Source organism: Camelus ferus, chromosome 1 (genome assembly GCF_009834535.1).
Source record: "Camelus ferus isolate YT-003-E chromosome 1, BCGSAC_Cfer_1.0, whole genome shotgun sequence".
NCBI classification, from domain to species: Eukaryota; Metazoa; Chordata; class Mammalia; order Artiodactyla; family Camelidae; genus Camelus; species Camelus ferus.
The window spans coordinates 80,879,491-80,905,199 of record NC_045696.1 but is presented as its reverse complement, the minus strand read 5'-3'; the positions used below and the strand labels follow the sequence as shown (position 1 = coordinate 80,905,199).

Sequence of the window (25,709 nt, the reverse complement as noted above, 5' to 3'; positions counted from 1 at the left end):
ACTGGGAGTTCAAAATTTGTAGATACTGACAGGCATATGTAGAATAGATAAACAAGATTATACTGTATAGCACAGGGAAATACATACAAGATCTTGTGATAGCTCAGTGAAAAAGAATGTGACAATGAATATATGTATGTTCATGTATAACTGAAAAATTGTGCTCCACACTGGAAATTGATACAACATTGTAAACTGACTATAACTCAGTAAAAAAATATTAAAAAACCCCACAATGAGATACTACTACGTACACTTTGGGATCACTAACATTAAAAAAGACACTAAATTTTTAAAATAAATAATTACTAAAGAATTCCAATACACCTTATGAAAAACATAACATTAAAATCAATTTAAATGTGTTCTTCTACTTAGAATAGTCTGAGTGTGTGAGCCAGTCAATAATGAAATGTTGATTTTGTTTTTGAACTTTACAGCCTTTGTCTCCAAGCCCAAAGGAGATCTCGCTTCTGTTTCTCTTCCTTTGATAAACTCCCTCTTTAAAAATCTTGGTTTATGATTCTTCTTCCTTATTCTCCAGTTTTAATACTCCTGTCTCTCTTAGACCCGTTTAATACACAGACTCAGTACAGACACTGTGGCAGACCCCACCTGCACCCCCACTGCCAACAGGCCACACAAGGGACTCAACACACTTGCTCCACACATCCCTGCTGGCCAGTGGGGAATCAGAATTCACCATCACTAAGAGGAAGCTGTGCTACGCCACGCTATGTGGATCCGTCCCAAGTTACAGCAGCGGACTGCAAGCCACACCTTGGTGGCCAGCCTCGTTTTGGGGATCACACCAGCGAACACAGTTTGTCTTTAACCCATCTTTTGAGTGTTGTCTCCACCCCCCCCATCCCAAAGGATGCTATGCGCAAGCAGTACACCACCTCTACCCTCCTCCAAAACTGCTGTGCTCTCTCACCCCTGTGTGCCTTGGTCCTGGCTATCCCTCTGCCTAAAACAGTCAGCTGTCTTCATCTGTCAGCTCCATCCCCCAGGACCTGGGCCAGCGTTCTCTGCTGTGAAGCTTCCACAGCTCCTTCAGGCTCAGTCACTGCCCCTTCCTCTGTGCTCCCCCCTACCCCCACGCCTTCTGTTATGCTGACCCTCACCACTGAGTTTGCCCCAATCCCATGTCTCACGCACGACTTCCTGACTGTCTGTTGTTCCCGCATAGGGGCAGCTTCTCATTCATCTTTCTGTGCCCTTGGCCCAGTTCAGTACCTGTCACACAGCAGCTACTCATTAAATAGGTCTGGAATTAATGAGTGAATAAATTACTAAATGAATGGGTGGGTGGTTAAATGAAATCACAAAGGAACTCAGTGCTTCTAGGTCCCAGGTTATTTCTCATTTCACCCTATCTGCCTTTCCTTTCATACTAATGGTTTTAGAAACCGACAAACAGTTTTTGCTTAAGTATATGATGTCTCTCAAGTGAGTTTAGAAGCTCCTAAAGGGCGTGTGCATCCTCTCACTGTGCATTTCACTTCCTCAGAGCCAGACAAGTCAGGGTGTAGTAAACTTTCTGAATGCTCTCTTTTGCAATATACTTGCATGACAGGAATTCTCTTCACTTGTTTTGAGGGAGGTTCCTGCGAAGGTTTTATTTCAAAGGAAGTGTTGTAATAAGTGTTCATGAAAAAGAAACAGCCTCTTGATTCATTTTCGTGCTGACAGTAGAAGAGAAAACATTCAAGGTTTCATCTCTTTAGATGTTTAAATGAGAGTTTGTACTTTAGTGTTCAGAACCTTGAAAAGAGGTATTATTTGCTCATGTAAACATGAAAATACGGGCTCAGTGGAAACACTATTTTCAGTCTCTTTCATGTTCTTGTAAAACTTTCAGAAATACTTTTTAAAGGAATACACGTACTACACTAAGCTTGAATTCATTCTAATAAGTGTTTAGAAAGTATGCAACCAAAGAAATAGCTCCTGAGTATGAAACTTTTATTCTTGGTAACTGACTAAAGAGACAAAACTTGGCAAGAATATGAAACCAAGACTAAGCTCCTCCACAAACATGAGAATAAACAGGTCCACGATAGACAGGCTGACCATCACACACCTTATCCTCCGACTCCAGACAATGATTCTCAACCAAGAGGGACTGTGCTCCCCAGGGGACATCTGGCAATGTCTTAAGACATTTGGGTGATCAAGACTGGGAGTTTGCTACTGGCATCTAGTGGATAAAAGCCAGGGATGCTGATGGTGCTGAATATCCCACAATGAGCAGAACAACCCCCCATAACAAAGTAATATCTGGTCCAAAATGTCAATAGTGCCAAGGTTGGGAAAACATGCCCTAGAGTTATAGATTTCCACACCACCGAGGCAAAACAGCAGAAGAAGATGAGTTGACATTCCTAATGACTTTCCCCTCCCCCCAAAATCTAGAATTAGGAGGAAATGGGTTATGGTGATATTTCTACAGCTCATATATAAGGAAGAATTTGGAAGGAAACAGGATAGGGAAAAATAAGGGGCATTTCAAGCACCAAAGTTCTTAGAAGGAAAACATATTTTAGACATTTTCAATATTTCCATTGTAGCAAATGTTAGCATCTACAATGGGTTTTCACCGTCTAGACAGATGGGTAATTGAGACTTATGTCAGACTACAAAGTCTACACCAACTCCAGGAGTAAAATTTCCCAAGGGCTAATGGGTTTTAGATATGAGACTTCCAGTGGCTCTAATAATCATCATAACTCTCATGGATGACTTTAAAGGGGGTAAGAAGTTGAAACCTGATGCATCTCCAAAAAAAGCTGACCGCCTAGTAACTACCAAGCACATTTTAATAGTAATAGCAAATGGAAATATTTCAATTTCAAAGGGAAAATTCAGAAGCAGTATATTCACTGGACCTGGTGACAGATAAACCAATATGAGGAAAGACATTCAAGGAAGCTTATTTTCCATTACCTCTACACCTGTATTTGCATTGCAACATAATCTTTACTAAAATGAATATTGAGTATCCGCTTCTAAATGGAAAGACAAAAACAAAATTGTTCAAGTTAAATATTTTAAGAATATATATGGATGCCAGGTGTTTTGAAAAGACCTTTCACTGGAGGCTATTACAGTTAATGTGTTGAGACTTCGGCCACACCATCTGTGAGTACTGCCTGGTTTTCATAATGTGTGATTCTGGAACAGCATAACACTGCTGTACATTCCTAAATGCAGAGACCTCCAAACAAACTCCCCAGGGACAAATACTAACCACCAATCTGTGATGAAAATCTCTTCTTTTGCCTCCTCCATTGCATCTGCCACATCTTCAAAATATCCTTTGGCATTGACATACCTGAAAGACAAGTTTTTGTTTCATTTTTTAAATGGAAAAAAAAAAGACATCTATCATATTGCAAAATGAAGGATGGAAGCCACTACTTAAGTCTCCACAAAATCGCCAGTTTATATACGTGGAAAACAAGGATTGAAAGCAATGCCTTCTGTCTGCTATACAGGAAGTGCAGTGAGCAGAGAGAAGGAGGCAACCTGATTCTTCTCCGTGAGAGAATCACAAACTGATGGGTCTCACCATCAGATGGGGTCAGATGGAACTCTTCCATCCTGTTGAACTCATACGTGGTTGTTCTTCTGAGACTGAAAGCAAAGCCAGTTTCTAATTCATGGGTAGAAAAATATGCTAAGCTGGATTTTATTTAAAAGAAATATCTAGCAAGTAAACCCTCTTTCTTAAATTATGGCTAATGACTTTAATAAACCTTCTTTTGCATCACTAAGAAAATGTATGAGGTTAGCTTTTAAAATCAAACTTCAAAATCTGAAGTTAACTATCTAAAGTTCACTGTAAAAAAACTGTAAAAGAAAAAATTGGAAAACGAATCTATGCTCAGGTCATCCTATAAAGAAAGGCCCTTGTTAAGTATAATGCATATCTTTTCACAGCTTCAAATACTGATTCCAGGTGGATTTTAGACCACCATAATTTTAAATGTTACTGGCTACTTTGACAGTCTTAGAGCAAAAAGATCTTACCATTTAGCTAAAGTGTTCTCTTGGATTGCAGCATATGACCCAAATCGATGATCTTTGAGAAAGTTGGTGCCATATTTCTGGATGAATTCTTCTATAGCCCCTCCCCACCACCGAGCATGTCTATAGCTGTTGCATTTTAAAATAAGTGTCCTTCAAAAGAAAAGCAAAATGTGGGAAAGAATGGTCACTCTGGGTTCTATCTCTTTAAACAATTTAAAAATTAACCATGTCCCATTTTGTTCGGTACTGCAGCAAACATAAGTTGGAAGTTTTAGGCAAAGAGCACCTTAGTCATGTCAAAAGAGCAGACTTTTGAACATTTTTGGCAGGATTTAAAGGTATATTCAATGTAGCAAAAGCAAACGCTCAGGTTACTCATTCCCCCATTCACTCATGCGAACGTGTGTAAAGGCACTTACTATAGGCTTACAGCTAGCAGTGCCAGGCTGTGAGGGGGACAGTGGCAGAGGCATGAGGTAAGGTCCTGCATCTAAGGGTTAGAGAGTTGTTGGCTCCTGGGGAGGACATTTCCCTTTGGGCTTCCTGGTGTCCATTCCCTCGGCCTCTGGAAACATCCTGATTGTGCTTTAGGAGGTGAATCCGTTCCCTACTCTGAGTTCACCAAAGCCAACAAAACGGTACCTTCCAGCCCTTGATCCCAAAGACTGGTTCAGGGCTGAGTACATAAGCCAACTCCACCCACTAGTGAAAACAAATCCAAGGACTTGCTCAGAAACACCAGGAAGAGATTCTTTCCCTTCCACTGAACTTGGTCTGAGTGTAAGAGGCCAGTCATCTTGCTACCACCAGGGGACCAGCCTGAGGATGGAGCAGATGCACAGGAGCTGGAGCTGAGAAGGGCCAGGAAAATGTGTCTCAGTGACATAGGCTGAACCTTGGAATCAGCCGTGCCTAACGTGGCTGATGATTACCTCTGACGTAAGCCAGACTGCATTGGACTTTTCTATCTCCAGTGACTAAACTACCCCACATGGTTACAGATTTATAGGTGCTGAAAAAAAATTCAAAACAGGAGATTAAAAAAGTCATTATCACATGTCAAATGTCAGAATTGGTGACTGCCACCAACAGGTGAAAATAAGTTATTCAAAGAAGGTGTTGGAGCCAGCAGTCTCTCTACCATGTAGGGAGAAACCCACCCCCAATATAAGAAGAGCACTGCAAGTGAGGAGGGAGAGTTTGCCTTTTTGGGGAAACGCAACGATCATGTGAGAAGCAGGGAAGGCGCTATATTCACAGACCCTAAAATCATTATTTAAAAGGATTAGAGATGTCCAAACTGGTCCCCTCGATACGTCAAAGACTGATGCTTGCGCTTTTGTCTGGGTGGCTAATGCTCTGGGGTGTGGTGGTGCCGGGAGCAGCGAGGCATCAACTCGGTGGCAGAGCGGACACGGTTTCTGCCAGCAGAGTCAAGAGGGCACAGACAGTGCCGGGGTTTGAGCCATCATGCAAGTACTACTCCAACTGAGCTGAAATGCCTCTGAAAACCAGTTATGAGAAAAAGATTTTGTGGAAGACGTAAGTGACAAGCAGAGGTCTTGTCACAGGACATGAATCAGAGTGAAGAAAAAAAATCTATTCCAAACACGGAAATAGGAAGAGGAAAGGTGAAGAGGCCGTAATAAAATGTGTGAGAAGGGATGGTGAAGACCTGAGAGGCTGCCTTACAGAGAGGGTGCAACTAAAGGCACAGAGACAAAAGGGCTTCAACTGTAAATGGAGGAGTTTGGGTTTATTTGATAAAATGAGGAGGCCCACTTATACCAAGGAGGAAGCAGAAGAAACCTGCATCTCTGTGGATTTATTTGGCAACAGTGCACAGATGAGTGAGGATGAAATGGAGATAAGACTGCTGGTAAAGTAACTGTTACAGTGACCAATGAGAACCGCAGCCTGATGTCTGTGGTCCTCGGGAAACAGGAACGTAGTACCAGGAGGGAGACGGCAGCGCCATCACGTTTCCAACAACCAATCCTGAACCTTTTATTGTCAGAGATCAGGAAGTTCAGCATTTTTTTACAAGTACACAAACACACATGCAAGCGTTTATTAGTAGGAGTAATATATTTACATATAAATATGTATGTTTTTATATCAGTCAGTGTGTGTAGAGAGAAACGCATATACATTCATAGACATCAGGTTGAACTTTATAGAGACAAATATATACAGACAGAAAGACACACATATATTGTATAACTATTATCTGCCAAAAGAAACATATTTATCAACACACACACACTCACTAATAAAATCTATAGTAAATGTACACTTGAGTATCCTTTCACAGTATCTTTCTTAAAATCTGTGTGTAAACAGAATTTTTGTAAATCAAACTGCTTTTTACATGTTTTGTTAATTAAAGGATATCAGTTTATAAAGTAAAATTTTACTTCTTAAAATATGAACTATCACTCCTTAATTTATTTGCTGGGTAAAATCGGTATTACTGAGTAGTGAGTCTTGTTACAACAGGCATATATTTTGTTATAAACAGGCATACAGTGACACACGGGATCATTTATTCTGACTCTTGCATACAGGATATTCTATTCTTAAAAAATATATAAAAACAAAAGTAGATTCATTTCTTTTGATTGAGGATGAAGTTCTAAATCACAATTTTCTACCATCTAAATTATTTCACCTTCTTCTTCACTTAAGGTTGGGAGAATAACTCTGTTTTCCGGAGAAGTCTTTTTAAAGTATTTGTAATTTCTACCTTGAAAGATTATCAATTCGGAGTCCGTATTTCGTCTCCGTCTCCTTCCTGCCCATCTTAATTCTGAATTCTTTGTCTACCAGCAGGACGAAGGCAATGGCACCGCTGTCTGGTTTCATGTACAGTAAAAAGGAGTCCTTCACTATCAACCACCTGTGAGAAGGAAGTAAGCAGTTTTAAAGTTGTACTGAACTATGGAAACAAAAGGAACAAATTATTATGACAGGTCTGAAGCATACATTCTAGCAGACAACAGACATGCTTTTATTTTTTACAAGGGAATTTATTTTTTAAAAAATCACTGTGATACAAAAAAATAAAAAATCTTTCTATTATGTTTTTCTAAGAAGTGCTGGCACCAAGCAATTCGAGACCATTCATTAGCTCTTTAAACACTAATGGCAAAGCCTGGAAGAAAGGCCCTGACATGTGCAGATGGTACTCACGGGACGCCCAGCACAAGCCATGGCTGTGGGGAAAATGGAATGGGTTGGTGTTTGCTAAAATAAACTAGCATCAAAGAAGCAAATCAGTCTCTTGGTAAGTAAAATCCCCCTTTTAAAAATCCAGGAAGCACCCAGTGCTCTACGTACTCTCTTGTTCATTTCAAATCATTTGGGGCTTTAAGGACCATTAATAAATGATGCTCAGGGGCACATGATCTCTCCAAAGTGTATGTGCATTCAATCCAGTATACGTGTAAGGGCTTCGTGATGGAAAAATACAGTGATAAGCCGGGAGTTAGGGCAGAGGTAGAAACGGCACAAAGACAAATCAGACATGTTCTCAAAGGAGCTAGTTAGGCCAGTGGGGCACAAACAGCGACAGTTCCAGCCCGAATGGGACAGGTCTTAGGATAAGAAAGCAAACAGGGACGTGCATAAGGAGGAGGGGTCTTTTGTTCTAAGAGAATGGGCTAATGGCATTTTCCCAAAAAGCTGATGTTTGAGTGAAGCCAGGAAGGAACACATCAGGCAGAGCCCAAAGGGGTGGTGGAGGTGTACATCCCCCATGGAGGGAGGAGTCAGCAAAGGCACTAAGGTGTGGAAACGCTGCAGGTATTAGGAGAACGTCTGGGGAGGCGAGGGTTTCCTGGGCTGCAGCTAGGGAAAATGGGCGGATGAGGGCAGGGGGAAGGAAACAGGCAAAGGCCACACTGAGGAGGGTTTGAAGGCCACAGTGAAGGAGGCCGACTTTATATCATGGAACCAGTGTTCTCTCAACTTGCCTGATCATCAGAACCTCCTGAGATGTTTGTTAAAAAAAAAAAAAAAATAGTAGATTTCCAGGCCCCAACGCAGATCCATTAAAAAGGCCTGTGTTTCTACCAAGACCTAGGTACTTATTAAATAAGGGAAACTTCATGCCCCTGCTAGGCAGTGGGACAATAAATCGGGAACTATGTTTTAGAAAGAAAGTATGAAGGATAAAGAGGGATGTACTGTATGTAGCAGGTTAGCAAGTCACTGCCAACAATAGGGAACAGTGCTTCTCACACCTCGTGTCAATATGCACCGTCAGGGGACCCTGTTCAAATGCAGATTCTGATTCAGTAGGTCCGGGGCGGGCCTAAGATTCTGCATTCTAACAGATCCATAAGGTTAGGACCACACATCCAGTGGTAGAGATGCAGATGAAAGGTGTGACACTGACAGTGGAAAGAGTGAGAAAGGGTGGGACTGATTTAAAGTGAAAACAAATGGCAACTTTGTCAAGCGGCGTCTAACATATTTACCTGCAGTTGTGGAGTGATCAAGTGAATTGGCTGATAACTAAATAAAGTATCGGTGGGAGTATTATATCACTTATCAGGCAATGCACAGCACATTATGAAATAGATAAGGCCAGAACACCTGAACATGAACTAAGTAATGTTGTAAATGTAACGTGGGAACTCAGCATTTAAAAGAAATCTATAATAAATCATTACTGAAGCTGCTAACTACATTACATTTCAGTGGCTCTCGGATTTGGGATTTAATGTAGAAAAATCTACATGGATTTCCACCCAGTGTCACTTCATTCATTTGTTTTTTTAATATGTAGGCTGTGTCCTTCCCAATAAAAAGGGTGTGGGATGGATTTAGGATAATACAGTAAAGGACATACATGTGAGACGGTTAATAAAAGGAAAAGCATCAAGGTCACAGAAAGCAAACACCTAACCGCAATGCTAGTACAATCATGGTGAAGCACGCCCATGTGGGCTTGCGCTTCCTGGTTTTTCCTATCAAATGAATAAATTAGAAATAAAGAGGTCTCTCACCAAAAAACTAAATTCCAAAGGAAGTCTCTCACTTGGAACCTAACATAAGGCAACTGAACAATATTCATGGATAACATTCTCAAAAATTTTCAGCAAATGTAGAAACAATACATTTTATAAGAATTCTCATAATCCTGCTCAATATAAATGCCAAGGCCATGATATCAAATGGTAACTCAGTTATTCTGATGGGGTTGAGTTATGAGTCCAGACATGTAGCTGCCTGTTGATAAAAGTCAGTTAAGGCTGAAAGAGAGTTGCTGGATCATATATCTGGTAAAAGTCCCACTCTGGCTGCAGTCCCTTGTCCCAGCTTGACTTCTGATGCAAGCTAGAAAGCAGATGGCAGGGGCCGGGCCCAGGGCACTGGTGAGCTGTGCTGCTGACTGGGAAGGAACCACAGGCTTTGAAAACCACAGCTGGCAGGTTTGCCAGTCTGCAAAAGAAAGTCACACATACCAGACTTGGGAAGTGGCCTGCCTGGAAGCAAGGATACCTGAATGGCATCAGAGCTCGCTCTGGCCAGAGCTCCATCCACACCAAAGACAACAGTGTGGGATGGTGATGGAATAACCCCTGCCCAGTGTACAGTTCCCATCGCTGGCATTACAGAACAAATCATAGGCTCAGGGCATAATCACCAGGGCCACGGGCTGCAAAACACGCCATCTGGAATAGGCCACCAGCTACCACTGTGGAGATGTGCCCTGCACCAAGACACCTGCTGAAGGAGGCGTGGTGTCTACTGCACCATCCTGCAGGAATAGGCACTTTTCTCTCATTTGCAGAGGCTCTGATGCCACATTCAGCAGCAGAAATGAGAGGGCTGAGTGTATGGCGGGGCCAGGCCACGGTTCAAAGCTGGGGGTGCCGTTATCATTGTATCCTATGTGAAACAGTTCCTCCTCGGCTCCTTCAAGATGTGGCAGCCTGGAAATACAGAACTGTTTAGGAATGACTACTGGATTTTGCAAGCTGACGGCAAAAGTTAATGGTTTCTGTTTTAACAACGATGAGTTGTTCTCTGTAACAGTCATTGGATATCAGATGAATTGATGCCTGGCCTTTATTTAAAGCTCTTCTTAATTATGTCATTCAGTAAATCTCTCCTGGTTTCTTCCTTTTCTCTCTTTTGTCAATAGATTTTTTTCTCTAACAGGAAGATACACATCAAGAAAGGACTCCATCAAGCAGCCTTCTGGAAGTCATCACCTGCTGCAAAGGGATTAAGCATCTGCCTTGAAGTCAGCCTCCCTGGGCTCCAGTTCTGGTTCTGCCACTCACCTGTGTGATCTTGGGTAACTGAGCCTGAGGTCTAAATCCAGAAAGCGAGAATAACAGTAATGGCCAGTTCATAAGTGTCTGTGAGGATTCACTGAGATGATTCATGTATATTGCATAGCACAATGCCTGGCACCAATAAATGTGAGTGTTTTATGAATGCTCTTGTTCTAAACCAGATGAGATTATGGTCTGTTCTAGCAAGGTGCCTTCCACCTGTGCTACTAACTGCCATGTCATTAAAACACAGCTAGACCCACGTGATCCAGCCATCACCTTCTGAGCCTCATCTACTGTTCTCTCCAAATGTTGGTCTGGCTGGTCCTCAGACTTGCTAAACTTGTTCTTTGGGCTTCCACACTTGCTATTCCTCATCTAGAAATTATTTCTTCTAGATTCTCCCATGGGTGGTTCCTTCCTGTCAATCAACCCTTTGCTTGAACATTCTTCTATGGGGAGGCTTTCCTGGGCACCTATGCAGCCCCTCCTCCATCCTGTTTAGCTTATTCATAGCACTTAGCACTCTCTGGAACTATTTATTTGTCTGCTTGTGTATGATCGCCCCTCCCCTAGACAGTGAGATCCCGGAGAGTAGGGAATGTGTGTCATGTCCACGGGTTTCTTCCCAGGGCCCAGAGTAAGTCTTCAGGTAAAGCAGCCCTCTTGCCTAAATAATGGCTGCACAAATAGGTCCCAAAGAGTAAAGAAAATCATTTAGTCACTGTCTAAAAATTGTAATTCTTGGTATAGCTCATAGTTCAGCAAATGTGAAATTTACTTCTTAAAAGCTCTTTATCTCTTTCTCTTAAGACATTACTTGAGCTAAGAAACTTATCATGTGGTCCATCAATAGGATGTGCTGTTTAAGCAGATGTTTTAAATTGTGGGAAGAAATGTTTGCTGGGTTTGTCATTTTTTGTTTTTTATATTTGTGGCTGAGACAAGGTCATCAAGAGACTTGACTGAAAGTTTGATTGCCCTGTTTGCCCGATGTCAATTTGTCAATATAGGATATATAAAGTAATCAGAATGGTTTTTTTTATGGAAACAAAAATAAAAGAGAGTTATGACCTAGTGTTGCCCTTGAAAGTAACCCTCCTAGTGTGGGAAGCGTCCTAAACACACATTGTCAGCTGCGTCTTATCATCCTTTTTCGGTGCTGATATTTTATATCACATGAATGTGACCCTGGAAATACTTACTAATATGGAACCAAGGCTTCAATTTCCATGGAAAGATTTATACAATTTTAAATGATGACACATTTCATTCCAGGGAGAATCATATCTTTTTAGATTGTTCTGGTTGATGTCTGATTTAATCCAAAATTTAAAAAGTGGAGGAGGTATATTTCCTTTATATGACAAAGTCTACCCCACATCTTTTTGGGCTGCCCCTTCTTACAGAGGTTACAACTCAAACGTCAGTCCCTTGGCTCCTGGAGCTGAAGTCGCCCTCCGCAGTCCTCAAGTCCCTCACTACCCCATTGCCTTCTTTTCCCCTCAAGGCTCTGATCAGCACCTGCACTGATGTCATTCACATTGCTTGTCAGCCTCTCCACTGCCTGCATTCCCTCCAGTATTGCTCCGTGAGTGCAGGGACCTTGTCCTGTTCACCACGGTTCACACTGCGGCTAGAACACAGCCTGGCAAACATTAGGTACTCAATAAATGACTGAATAAATGACAGATCAAGACTTCCGTTGCTTGAGTAGATGTCTTAGGTAGAGTTGCTCCAGAAGTCAACTGAGACAAGGATGCAAGTGAAAGCAGGTTGGAAAGGGACTTATTAGGGAGTTTACTAAGAAGTACACGAAGGGGAGGACAGGAAGGAAGAGCAGAAAGGGAAGATATGTTTTCATGCACTTGATTGTGGGCAGTTGGGCTGCCAACCCACTGGTGAACTCCCGGAGACAGTGCAGAGCTTGCTGCAGAACCACCCCACTAGAGTGGGGTAGGGGACTGGACTCCTGCCAGCTCCTGGCTGCGGGCTGCTCCTGGGGGCTGCAAACACTTCCAGCTTGCTCTGCTCAGGGAGCCCAAAGCAAGCCTTCAGTCAAAGACCCACAGGTGCTTGCAATCCAAAATCTGTACTTGGCACTCAGAAGCAGACTTAGGCAAAGCTGATGACTGGGGAGGAGCAGTCCGGAAGAATCTGCATCCAGGCCCCAGTGGGCTGGGAAGCCCTGCCTCCCAGAGAGGCACAGCATGGGGCAGGAAGCGGGGGCAGGAACAGGCTGGCTTATACTCCATTCCTCTCCGGGGTTGGTATTTAGTGTTCCCCAGGGTTTCCCAGGGTTCTGTGAAACTGGGGGTGGGTGGGGATGGGAAGATACCTCAAGTGGGAGTCTCTGAATTGCCTGTGATGTTACTTATACCCTAAGTTTCTGGGGACATTTATATAAGTTACAGAAGTTTATTTGAAAATAAGTATTTCCTAGTCTATTATTTCTCTTTTTATTTTAGTAAAAAAAATTTTTTGTAGCACAGAAATTTTCAAATGTTTCTATACTAATCTCTTGATTTTTTTCCTTCTAATTTCTTCTATCCTTTCAAAACAGAAAATAAGAGCCTAACTCAATGGTATGTTTTGCTGGTATTGCATCTGAAATATGTTTAAAGGTAGAGGCTAGTTTTAAGTTTATATATTTTTAATATGCACATAGTTCAATTTCACATTTATACATGAGTTCATGTATCTTTTTCAAGGTTAGAGAAATAACACGTATTTCTTGTTTGTTTTTGGTGGCGGGTAGTAATTAGGTTTATTTATTTATTTATTTTTTTAGTGGAAATATTGGGGATTGAACACAGGACCTTGTGCATGCCAAGTACGCATGCACTCTACCACTCAGCTATGCCATCCCCACAACATGTATTTCTTAATGTTTTTCAAATTCCTGGTAAATTATTATTGCAACAAACAGTTATTGTCTATTATGTTCAAAACATTGTGATACATGCTTTCAGGAACAAATAAGAATCAGATAAGAATACTGCTCCACAAGGTGTCTTTAGTTAGGTAGGACATGGGATTTGAATTAAAGTTCTCTGTGTGTATCACACTTACCATAATATACATTCTCATAAATATAACTCTAAAATTATCCCTGAACTCTGACCAATTTTTATTTTTTTAGTTTTTTTTAATGTACAGTTTAGTGTGGTTTTAGTATATTTTAGTTTAGTATATTTGTAAATGTGCACACCATCACCACTAATACCTAATTCTAGAACATTCTCATCACCCAAAAAGAAACCCTATACCCATCAGTAGTCATTCCCCATTCTCCTCTCCCTGCAGCCCCTGGAAACCACTAATCTACTCTGTCTCTACAGAACTATTTATTCTGGACATTTCATATGAATAGATTCATATAATATGTGACCTTTTGTATCTGTTTTTATTTGCTTAGTGTAATGTTTTCAAGGTTCATTCATGATATAACATGTATCAGTACTGCATTCCTCTCTTTTCATTAAAATTTTAAAAATTTTATTCAAATATAATTCACATAATATAAAATTCACCCTTTAAAAGTGCACATTCAGTGGTTTTTTAATATATTCACAAATTTGTGCAACCATCATGGCCATCTAATTCCAGATACTTTCCAAAAAGAAACAATATACCCATTCCTTTTTATGGCCAAATAATATTCCACCATATGGATATACCACATTTTGTTTAACTGTCCATCAGCTGATGGATATTTGGGTTGTTTACACTTTTTGGCTACTCTAAATAATGCTCCTATGAATATCCATTTATCAGTTTTAATATAGGCATATTTTTTTCAATTCTCTTTGGAAATAGCTAGGAGTGGACTTGCTGGAGCATATGGTGACTCTATGTTTAACATTTTGAGAAACTGCCACACTGTTTTCCAAAGTGGCTGCACCACTGCATTTTCACCAGCAATGTGTGAGAGTTCCAATTTCTCTACATCCTTATCAGCACTTGCTATTGTCCACCTTTTTTATTACAGCCATCCTAGCATGTGTGAGGTTGTCTATCATTGTGGTTTTGATTTACATTTCCCTAATGACTAGTGATGTTGAGCATATTTACATGTGCTTATTGGCCACTGTCTATGTTCTTTGGCTGACCAATTTTTGACTCCTATGGCTCACTGGGTTTTCGCATATATAATATAATTTGCACACTCTGCCTACAAGCCCAAGTTTGAGTAGAATGTTTAAACAGATGTTGAAACTTGGAACTTCAAATAATTTAAAATTTGCTCTACCATGACTTTCAGAGAATTTATAATTGAAAACTAGTATGTAAAAACCCCCCAAATATCCAGTTTATTAAGACAAACACACAAAACTCCTAAGTCCTACCTTTTTGACCACCGGTAGCAGGCTCTTCCCTGACCACAGCAATTCAAGCCTGGTATTCTGTGTCCCCCGGATCTTTTCATGATCATACCTTCTCTGAAAGAGATGTCAAGTTAACCCATCATCTTCAAATTTCCAACTCACACTTAGCTAACACAGCCTCACAACTTGGTACTAAATAAACTGTTTCATTCTCACTTTTTCCTCTGCTCAATGCCATGTTCACTAGGCTGAGCACTCCAGCAGCTAATCTTTAAAAGCATCTGGTCAGATGGAGGCCTCTTGGCTCTGGGGGTAGCATACATAATTCTGTTGCACACACTGCAGGACCTTAAGCATCCTGCTTAGGAGGCTTCTGGCTCTACATGCTAAGTGGTCCCTCCAGTTATCATGAAAAATGCCTGCAGGAGGAAGGTTCGGCTGCTTTTGAGACCATTGGAGGTGCTCACCCCCAGATTCCAAGGTTTTTGTTATCCCTTCACCTCCAGTTCTACGACCATGCCACGCAAAGAAGCAGAGCAAAGCTACTACTTTGGAAAGAGAAATATCTTGATTTTGAAAGATGTGAAAAGAAAGAACAGTAATAATGGCTAAACAAACAAAAAACTTAAAGCAACTACTAACAAACCTCTTTACTGAAAAAGTTAAGCTCTTAGTAACATCAAGCTTGCGTTGTGAACAAAAATAATCATTAAGTTGATTTCAGTCTTGGTACATAACATACATTTTACACAGTATTATTTTTAGTCATGAAAGTAAGTGAAACAGCTAACTTCTACAAGTGATTGAAGAGGGGATCTTGGATATTTGATTTTTAATGCATTCTCCCACATATCATATTTACTACCTCTGTTAAACACCCCTCCCATGGGGTTAGGGGACATCTGTGCTATAAACCCATGAGGAGGAGGTAGGAGCAGTTGCCACCCTTTGTTTAATGTAGCAAGATACTCTGTTTTGTGTAGAGGGAAGAAAAGCAGCTATCAGTGAAGCCAGGCGAGCTCCATCACCTTGGCATGCCGATAAATCAAATGTTAATGCTCAACTTTTCACACACTTCTTAAAGATCCAACACTGGAACTTACATGCCCTTTGGTCCCAAATCATGGATGAAAGACAGCTGGCTTATATCAAGGAATTCCGTCTGAAAGAGGCCAAAAAAACAGTACTTTAGAAAGCAAAAGAAATAAATAAATAAAAAGAAGAGGGAGAGAAATGTATGTGTTCAAAAAACATCACTAGGAACCACTGTGTATAAACACGTCTAGGGTACTCTACAGACTAAACAGATCAATAACAATGGTATTGTCCTGAAAGAGTATGGATTAGAGCATGTACACAATTAAAACACAACCAAGAAAATGATGTGTCTAAGATGTAGAGATTAAATGCTCAAGAAGGTCATGGAGAAATCTGACAATGGTGGGAGACCATGTCAATAACAGCCTTAACAGAAAATCAAAGACAAAAAGCATACACTCCTGGCACTAGGAGGCAGGAGATCAGACATGGAAAACCCTCCCCATGAACAGAGTTCTGTGGGAAGAACAACAGTTACATGTGAAAGTAGTTACAGAGTTACAGCGAGGGGGTGACCGCTTCCAAGCTAACGTGACATCACAGAGGAAATGGCATTTGATCTGGGCTTGTAAATAGAATTAATAAAATGAAACAACAATTTTCCTTTAAAGTTTTGTATATGTGATTGGGACAATCCATTATTAACCTTATTAGAAAAAATTACACATCTCTCAGAGCTGTCAGTACTGTGAGGTCCAATTAAATACTCAATTTTCTTTCTCAGGGTTATTTAAGGAAGTCCTTAAAATTCAAAAGGATTTACATACCTTTAAGAACCTCAAATCAAACATATCCTCACAAAGTACTTTTTATAGAGTATTTTGAAAGTCAAGGTCTTCACATTTTATTTCTTGTATAAAACATGGTGATTCAGTACCATGAACTTTTTTTTAATTGGAGTATGGTCAGTTTACAATGCTGTGTCAATTTCTGGTGTACAGCACAAGGACCATGTGCTTTTCATCTGATATGTGGAAATGCTGTCTAATTGGAAAACATAGAAATGCATAGACTGATAAAAGTGATACCACAGAACTTTAAGCCATTGGATCCAAAATGTTTAAAAACCCTGAGCCATAACTTCTCATTTTCTCTCTCAGAAGCAGAGAGGAAATACTAATCCTAGTTTATATTGGGAAAAACTACTACAGAGGTGTAACTGATTTATGCAAAGTCAGAGACTGGTTGAATGGAAGACTAGAAAATGAAAAGCAAAGCTCAGGGAAACACTTATCTAATACTTGATTATTTTCTTATTCACATAGCTCTTACCAAATAGTTGACAACGGAAATATTCTTTGAAATAATTCAGAAATCATAGCTTCAGAACATCATACCAAAATTGCTAACTGTAAAGAATTTAATCTAAATTAAAAAAGTACATATCAGCAATGCAGATTTAAAGTTTTGTATTAAGATAAAAATTAAATTTATCCTAATGGTTTACCAAAGAGACATTTATAGAAAAAACGAGTCCTATTATAGAGAAAAAAATCTTTGCCAACAAATATTCTAATACAGATTTATCAAACTGAAAACAAATGTGGCAAGGTCAATTTAGAAACAAACCTAATTAGTACAATTTGAAATTTAACAAAGATTGTGTTGTCCAAACTTCTCAGTGCACCTTCAGTGATAAAAGTTTCATCCCTCCATTGGGGTAGGTAACGCTCAGGAATAAGAATTTAATAAAAGAACAGATGTATCCTGATTTTCAAATAAAATAAAAAGAATTTAATGACCCATTTAGCCTGACAATATTCCACAGGCTTATTGATCTCTGAATAATGTGCTAATCAGTATCTTTTTTTCTTTCCAGAGGAACTTGTGAGCCTGCAAATCTAGTCTCTGGGCCAGATTACATTCAGAATGAGGAAAATAATATTACACAATTAAGACAGATCATATTGTATCCTATGCTTGCAGCACTTTGGAGAATTCCGCTGTTGGAGAGAATAATCTAAGTAACAACAGAAAAAGAGAAGTAACACACATTGAGTCAGTTGTAGCCAGGTTTTCCCCTCCAAAGGAAATGTTCAGAAGACACTCTGGAATATCTAAATACAACATGCTTCAACTTTTAAAAGATTTTTATGATTGGAAAATAAAAAAATGAGTATTTTGAAAAAATGTAAACATTTCTTGATCAACACTGGACTCCCAAGTATAGTAAGGCATGGAGAAAGAGGAGACTAAGCTCAGCAAGCCCTGTGCCAGAGCCAAAAGAAATATTGAAGTCAAGTCACAGGCAGGCAGAAAGGTAAAAGAAATGGAAGATGCTCGCACCCTGGTACTAGTACACACTAAATAATTCTCTACTGAAGGAAACAACACGTCTGATTTTGGAGAATACGACCAGCAGCAGCACTTTCAGTAATAAAAGCAGTAATATCCTTATTCATTATGTTCTTTCAAAGACGCACACTCCCGAGTCCTAGGAAGGGAAGCAATCCTTCCCACCAGCCTTCTCTTCAGGTCCTCTGGTTGGACCCAAAGTGCTGGTCTCCCTGGGAAAACTCTTCTCCTGGACTGTGAAGCCACAGGTGTCCTTCCCGTCCATGGGCCACCACAGAGGAAGCTGCTGCAGAAGGCGGGCCGTGGCCCGGCCCCCAGGCATTTGTGAGTAAAGAGGACCCGCTGGCTCCATGACCAGCCTCCAAATAACACACTGGCAGGCAGCAATAGCTCAGCGAGTCACCAAAAAACTCCAGAGAGGCAAGGCACTCTTGCTTCCTCTCCTAAATACAGAGGGCTTCCTTCTTTCTGGCTTACATAATGCCGTTCTCTACACAGAGGCCAGATCATAACTGCACCTACTCTAAGTCCTGCATGTAGATGGTACACCCACAGTCCAGCCTCCACAGCAATACAGTTTATACATACAGAGGCACAAAGTATGATAATCCAGTGCACTTTCCATCATCTGAACCACTGGATAATTGAAAGCTTTAAATTTAAAGTCTTTAAAAACACTCCCCCTTCAAGGGCCTCTAAGAGGGCAGAGCTCACTGCTTTCTGATGCCTTCTGTAAAGTCCACTTCCTCCTGCTGGCCAGCTACATGCCTCCCAAACTTCGTCTCTGCAGCTGCTTCTAAGCCCCGCCGCCTCTCCTCTCTTTTCTCTTAGCTCTTCCCATGCTTCTCACTTTCACACGAAAAGACAGGCCTTTGACGGGCCTCGCAGGCCAATCAGATGGCAAGCACGGTATGCTCCACATAATCTCCGTATATTCAACTCTGCTCAACTGTTTTCATCACCAACTACTCAATGTTTTTTCTTCAGTGTTAGAAATACTTTGGGGCATTATTCCGGAAGCTTGAGGAGAGAAGGAGGTTGATTTCTAGATAATCCAGCCTGTAGTAGCATTTCAAGCTCATTTAAATCTATTGTTATCGACATATTAATTAAGTTACATTTGATTAAAATAAACAGCATACTCTTAAACGGGATCCTTACTGTCAAATCGACTTTGTATTCATTTCATTTAGTTTAACCCAAGGAGTAGTGCAGAAGTGGATAAAAGCACTTGTGTTAATAAAATGATCCAAAATTTAGCTGACACGTTACGATTTTATAAATTATTTCAAAATTTAAAGCACTGAATAGTACTTACCGTTGCATGATAGTTTCTATACATGGGCATTTTCAGTAGCTTCGTCAAGTAATCCTCCAGCTGTTTCTGTAATGCAAATATTTTAGGTAAGAGATACCATCCTACTTAAAGAAAAATTTAAACAGTGACAATGATGTGAGCTTCATTCCAGTTTAGCTTCCATAAGCTATTCAATTATTTATTGCTGTTATCACTGGACAAGGAACCCTGAATACATCCCTTTCAGTACATAAAAGTTTCAGATTACAAAAGAGAACTGACACTTACTTGTCAATTTCCTGGTAAAAAAATTAATCTTCTACCCTATGCAGCACCATGTATCACTGAAGCAGAGCGGGCAGAAGTGTCCCCCTCCTGAGATTTCTATCCTATTGTCACACATGTCTGTACTCAGTCCTACTCTTCCCAGACCCTAACTGCCCCATCTAGAGTTTGGGAATGAGATTTTACATGTATTTACGATAATATATGGAAACAGATTATTTTAAAAAGAGTAGATCTCAAAGCCCTCAAGGATGAGCTCAACCTTGACTCACAACAAACCGCAAGAGTGTCCTGCAGGGAGGGCAGCTTCCTCATAATGTCACTCCTGACAGAACATTCTTCTGCTTCTGGGAAAATGCAACCTCAGGGTCAGAGTGGCTTGGGGGCGGGGTGGGGTGGGGGGTTACCTAACGAGTTCCAGAGAAGCTAAACCAGCCTGGCTGATGGAGCAGCGGGTGACGGAAGCGGCGCCCAGGCCCACCTCACCCCTGAGGAGGTGCCGCGTTTCTACAGCACAGCCAAAGCATGCTCAGAACAACAGAGGGGCAAAAGGACTCACCCTTTTACCAAAGAACTGCTCTTCTTGGATCATGTTTTCAGATGAACGGGGCAAGCTTGGCATCTCTCGAGGCTCTTCTTTGACATTCTGTCTTCTAAATGTGTGTCTAAAACACACACAAACACACACACACAATGCAAACATTTATTAGATTATTCTTTGAATCAACACTCTAGTCGTATCTTTCCTGAGATGGCTTATTTTTAGAAGACCTATTTAATAAAAAATATCCACCAACAATAGACTAGTTAACCAACAGTGCAAATAAAATAGTCTTTCCACCCAACTTGTGTACTGGTATAACTTTAATTCTGAAACAGTTACCTTTTGGTGGGAATGGGGATTCGGATAAAGGCTTTGTACTTGAGCAGTTCTCTATGGAATTCCTGGAAGTGCTTGAATTTCCTCTTGACTTGCCATTTAAATTCCCCATGTGTTAATTCAATAGTGTAAAGATTGGTGCTTGGTACCTAGAGTGAGAAATAAAAATGGTTGATATTTTAGATAAAAATAAGAATTCCAAAGTCTCTCAATGAACAAAAGCTAACTAACATGTAACATGGAAGTACCTTTAAATCCAGCCTACTTATTTTGTGTACTAAGTACTTAAGCAAAATGTTTTCAAAAACAACCGATTACAGAAATAATATTCACTCAGATACTCATCTTATAATATACATAAGACAAACTGAATCACACCAAAGACAAACTCACAAATCTTGCTCCAAATACACACACACACACACACACACACACACACACACCCCTACACCTGAAATAAGAAACCAGGTAAAAGAGATGGTGAATAAAAGCTCTAATCAGCCAACAGGGGATTGTCCAAAAGTACAAGCAGTGAACAGACAATTGGAGAGGGTGGGAGGGAAGCTGGAGGAAATGGATTTGATCGTGGAGCACAATCTTAGCCCACTTTTGCTCTTCGCAAATGGCATTAATGCCTTCTCCTTCTGAAATGCCCTGCAAGGTCCATCCTACAACACCACCCTGTCCTGAAGAAACACCAGCGACTAGGAAGGCACAGGATGATTAGAGGGGAAAGAGCAAAACATCTTCCTACACACAAAATATTTTCCCCAACTACTTAACTAAAAATGAATTTCCATTTACAATTTCAAAAACATTTCTTATTAAAATGCAAATATATCTTGGTGACTAGTGAATTATTTCAAGCAGAAGAGTTAACAGACCTGGGAGATAAAAATTTTGTTATATTAGAAAGTGTCAGGAGATGAGGGATATTTATAAAGCACAGGCAATCCTGAAAGAAGTTTCCATGGTGTGGGGGTTGGGGGGAATGGACACCTCAGGGAGGACACTGGCCCCTGCGGGGAGATTTAGGCACCACAGATGTTGACAGGTGCTGGGGGTGGAAGAGAGTATGTCTCCTGCTTTGCTGGTTTATCTGGGCTTAGGTATCTGTAACCCCATGGGTGACTCCCAGCCTGCTGCCATTCATCAGTGATGTCTGGTATATTTTGCAAACTTTTAAAGCATACCACTCTGTGCAGATGTTGTATATAAAACAGGAGCATGAGAATCCATGCAATTTGTGCTCTTAAGTCTAGAATCCAAACACATCACCAGGAAATATTCAAATCTAGCACTTGCTTTGCCTCTAGTTAGGATCCACAACCGTTACTACACCCAGCAGTTCAAGGAACCCAGTCCTGAGGTTCAGTATTGAATGCTGTCTTTCACCTTGGCCAACATTTTGGGCATCCTCCCATATCACGTCTTACAAAGAAGGAAAACTCAGAGAGGCCAGAAACTTTGCACTCAACTGAAAAGTGTTCAATTTAAGATAAGCCAAATAAAGGGAGAAAAATTATACAATTAGACAATCCAGTCCCCTTCAAGGGATGCAGTTTTGGTTGTTGAAAGCACTCTGCTCCCAGTGCTGTTCCAGAGTGTAAAGAAAACACATGTGAGTGGGGCCTAAAGAACACGTCAGGAACGAGTCAGAGCAGTGGAGAATTCTCTGAGCGGCACTTCGGGGCAACAGGACTGGCCAGTCCAGCATCCTGGCTTTTGTTTCTTTCAAGAGCCAGGTAACATCATTATTTTCTTGCTAAACAGCTTTAGGAAATCTCAACTTTTCCTTGGCTTATATCTGGCATTCTAGCTGGAATGGCACTGCCCCAGGAGTCCACAGTGAACAGAAAACTGGGGAGAGAGGAGGACTAGGGGAGGCATTTTGCGATTTATTAAATTTATAAATTGCCTTAAATGCCTTAAAAAAATTTTTTTCAGAATGGGGAAATAGGCGCATGAGGATAAAGACTAAATGCGAAGGATGCAGAAACCTGAGAGGTGATAAGGACTCAGCAATGATAAACAAAAACACAAACAGTTAAAAACAGTCATAGCTGGAGGAAGGAAGATGCAAGGCAGCATGTTAATTCACATATATTGACTAATACAAGTTGAGTCCATAAACGTTCTGACCCTTGTTGTAGACGTAAAGCGCTCCACTTCCAGAACCTGCACTTTTATTGGACAGCCGGAGAGATATGTCTGTACATCAGGCTCCTTAAATCCTTGAGTCTTATAAATAGCAGAGAAAGGGATATACACTAAAAAATAAAGAAGTAAACACAGTTATTGCAAGAATACAATGATATTGGCATAACTTGCCTTTTACAGGCATCTTCTTTAAGAATCATAACGTGCTACAAGAAAACAGCTAATGAAACTCAGCCCAGCGTTAGACATGGGCAAGGAGAATCAATCATTTGCTGGTTGTTTCAAATCTGTGCTCTGCCAGGAAAGTCCTGATAAAGTCTCTTCCCCCAGCTCAGACCATCAGTCTTTACCTTCTTGTATCTTGGGATCTGTGGGGGACACATCGTAGTCCACCTCCTCTCCCTCGAAGTGGAGCTCCCGCGTGTCCAGATTTTCTATCAAATTACTCATGTCAGCAGCGATTTTCTGCAGTGCAGAGGTATTTACTCTCGGCTCATTTTTCAGGGACATGTTGACTTGAGACAGGGTAAAAGCAAAGGGGCTGGGAAAGAAGAACCACACTTATTAATTTGGTCAAATAAAACCCTATTCTACAATTTAAATCCAGGCTTAGATGCAGCACATGGAACAAGTCTGTTGTGTGAGCCCCATTATCTCAACCTTTTCATTTCTTTTCTGGTTTAACATTTAAAGGATTCTTCGCTTGTAAATTAAACTGCAGTGAGATACTTAATCGTATCTCAAGCAAGGAAACAAGCAAGAAAAAAGAAACAGCTCATGGAATAAATGCCAATATATCTTTCATCCAATTTTATTAACTTGGATAAGTGAGGAAAGACTTAAGGGAGTTTGGTTTGGGAATCGTTATTCAGAGAAAAGGAATTTATTCTTAACTCTAATAAATACATGGAAAGAAAGAATATCATCTAAAATAAGCAACTTTAAGTATTTTCTACAGAGAACTTGGGGCATTTTATAATAATTTCAATATGCAGATTTTAAAATATTTTTATGATAGCATAACCTTTCTGGATTTCCTCTCTTTACAGACATGGAAACTGAAGCCTGGAGAGATTAGGTAACCTGATGAATATTTTGGGCAATCTTTTCAAGGTCACATAGCTAGGAAGTGATGGAGTAAGGCTAGTAGGGGATTCCCAAGCAAAGTGTACACTCTTTTTGAGAAATGAGATTTTGGGCATGACTTTACTTGAGTTATAATGACATCCGTGCCTTGGAAGGTAACCGATTAGTATACCTATTCTGGAAGATACCAGAGGTGCAAGAATTATACTCTTCTCTCTCTCTCTCTCTTTTTTTTTTAGAAAACTGGTTCTATTTCATTCAGACATTTAATAACACAGGTCATTGCACATCAGTACCCAGGGAAGAAATGTTCACAGAGAATTTTATTTTTCATTTAAAATACTGAGATTTAAGCCCTGAGCACTGTCATCAGTTAGGTGAAAAATCCGTATTGCCAGAAATAATGTCTCTACTACAGCCAGACCCCAGAACAAGAGGGCTTCCATACCAGATTCACTCATTACTGGAAATTCCAAACATTTGGGAAGCATCTACCACCTTCTCACTGTGAGATGGAATGAGTGAATGTGTAAAGGTGAATAGGCCGGTCCCGGCAATTCAGGTGTGCCTGATATTGGTGAGGGAAATAAGCTACATGACCCCAAACTCATGCCTGGCCTCCTCCATGGTCTTGGCCTCCCTGAGAATGGCATGTGCTGAGCAGAAGCTGCTTGGCTGGGCTCCCTCCTACAGATGCTATCAAGGAGCTGGGGGCTCTGTGAGAAATGCTGAGAGAGAGTCTTGAGCAGACTTGTGCAGCCCGTATTGTAACTCATCAAGTCTCTAAACCTATACTGCTGTGTGTGGTAGAAAGAGAAATTGTATGGAAATGCAAGGATGGGAGTAGAGACGAGAGGTTCTGGTTTGCCCCAGATATATAGAACCAGTATGTCTAAGTTCTCTGGGAACTATGTAATCCACCGTATTTCTTCCTCCATGTTGGCTATAAGAAAGTTGGAGCCAAATTTGTGGCCCACTATTAGCAAAATACAGGACTATCCTCGCCTACATCACTTTCCATCAACCTTCCCTCCCACTTCGAAATTCATATTATAGTAACAGTTACTGTGTACTGATTGCTTGGTATGACCCTGGCTTGGTGATAACCCTTGACATCCATTATCACATTTATCGTCATTCTGAAGGGGACAAGAGTTTGTCATCCTCTCTTTACAGACATGGAAACTGAAGCATAGAGAGATTAGGTAACCTGATGAATATTTTGGGCAACCTTTCCAAGGTCACATAGCTAGGAGGTGATGGAGTAAGGCTACTAAGGGATTCAAAACCAGGTCTGTCTGACCCCCAAGCTGATGTTCTGAACCATGATCTTTATCTTCTGTATAATTTTTGTAGATATGCAAGTGCCACTAGAATAGATGGAAGTGTTAGTAAAGCAAGTGCCCTGGAGCAAGGCCCTTTGGAACTGACTCAAATGGAAAGAAAGAGAAATGAATTCCTCTTGCAGCTCTACCGTTTAAACTCAAGGCCTTGGTTCCCACCTCTGTATATTAAGGAGGTTGAGCCATTTCATCTCTAGGGTCCCTTTAACACTAAAACCCTTTTACTGTAATCAATTTAACCCTTCTCCTATACCAAGAAACTAACTGGAGTAGTTTTTCAAATGAATATGAGAAGCCTTTGCCTCTGGTCATAATTTAAATATTTATTTCCTTCCCTCTCAATTCAATAAGCACTAATTAGATGCCAACCATGAGCCAGGGTTTGCTTTATTAAAATAAAAGGTAATGAAAAACTTAGAGGAAATGAAACAAGGATAAAAGAGTAAGAAATTACATCATATCATTGCTACGTGTGAGTTTGTAAAGACTTTAGGTATTTTTCATTGATTAAATAGCCAAACGGTTAACTCTGCCAACTTTCTCAGCATAGCAAAGGAAAACAAGGGTTATTCCCAATGACCCTGCTTTTGGGCAGAGTGTTAATGTTAAAAA

General features: G+C 40.5%; 1 protein-coding gene across 9 annotated transcripts in view; it reads right to left on the bottom strand.

Moving 5' to 3' along the window:
- The window catches only part of PLD1 (phospholipase D1), a 173,219-nt gene that overhangs the window by 78,486 nt on the left and 69,024 nt on the right, over positions 1–25,709 (bottom strand). For all 9 annotated transcript variants that reach the window (XM_032484383.1, XM_032484397.1, XM_032484396.1 and 6 more), the window contains 10 exons: positions 23,019–23,209; positions 22,651–22,778; positions 20,512–20,657; positions 20,188–20,293; positions 19,365–19,430; positions 15,757–15,815; positions 14,675–14,767; positions 6,782–6,934; positions 4,036–4,185; positions 3,254–3,337 (listed from right to left, as the gene is read on the bottom strand). In XM_032484383.1, the coding sequence (XP_032340274.1) occupies positions 3,254–3,337; positions 4,036–4,185; positions 6,782–6,934; positions 14,675–14,767; positions 15,757–15,815; positions 19,365–19,430; positions 20,188–20,293; positions 20,512–20,657; positions 22,651–22,778; positions 23,019–23,178 (1,145 nt within the window). In that variant the 5' untranslated portion in view covers positions 23,179–23,209. Of the gene's footprint in view, positions 1–3,253; positions 3,338–4,035; positions 4,186–6,781; positions 6,935–14,674; positions 14,768–15,756; positions 15,816–19,364; positions 19,431–20,187; positions 20,294–20,511; positions 20,658–22,650; positions 22,779–23,018; positions 23,210–25,709 lie in introns of those variants that run through there.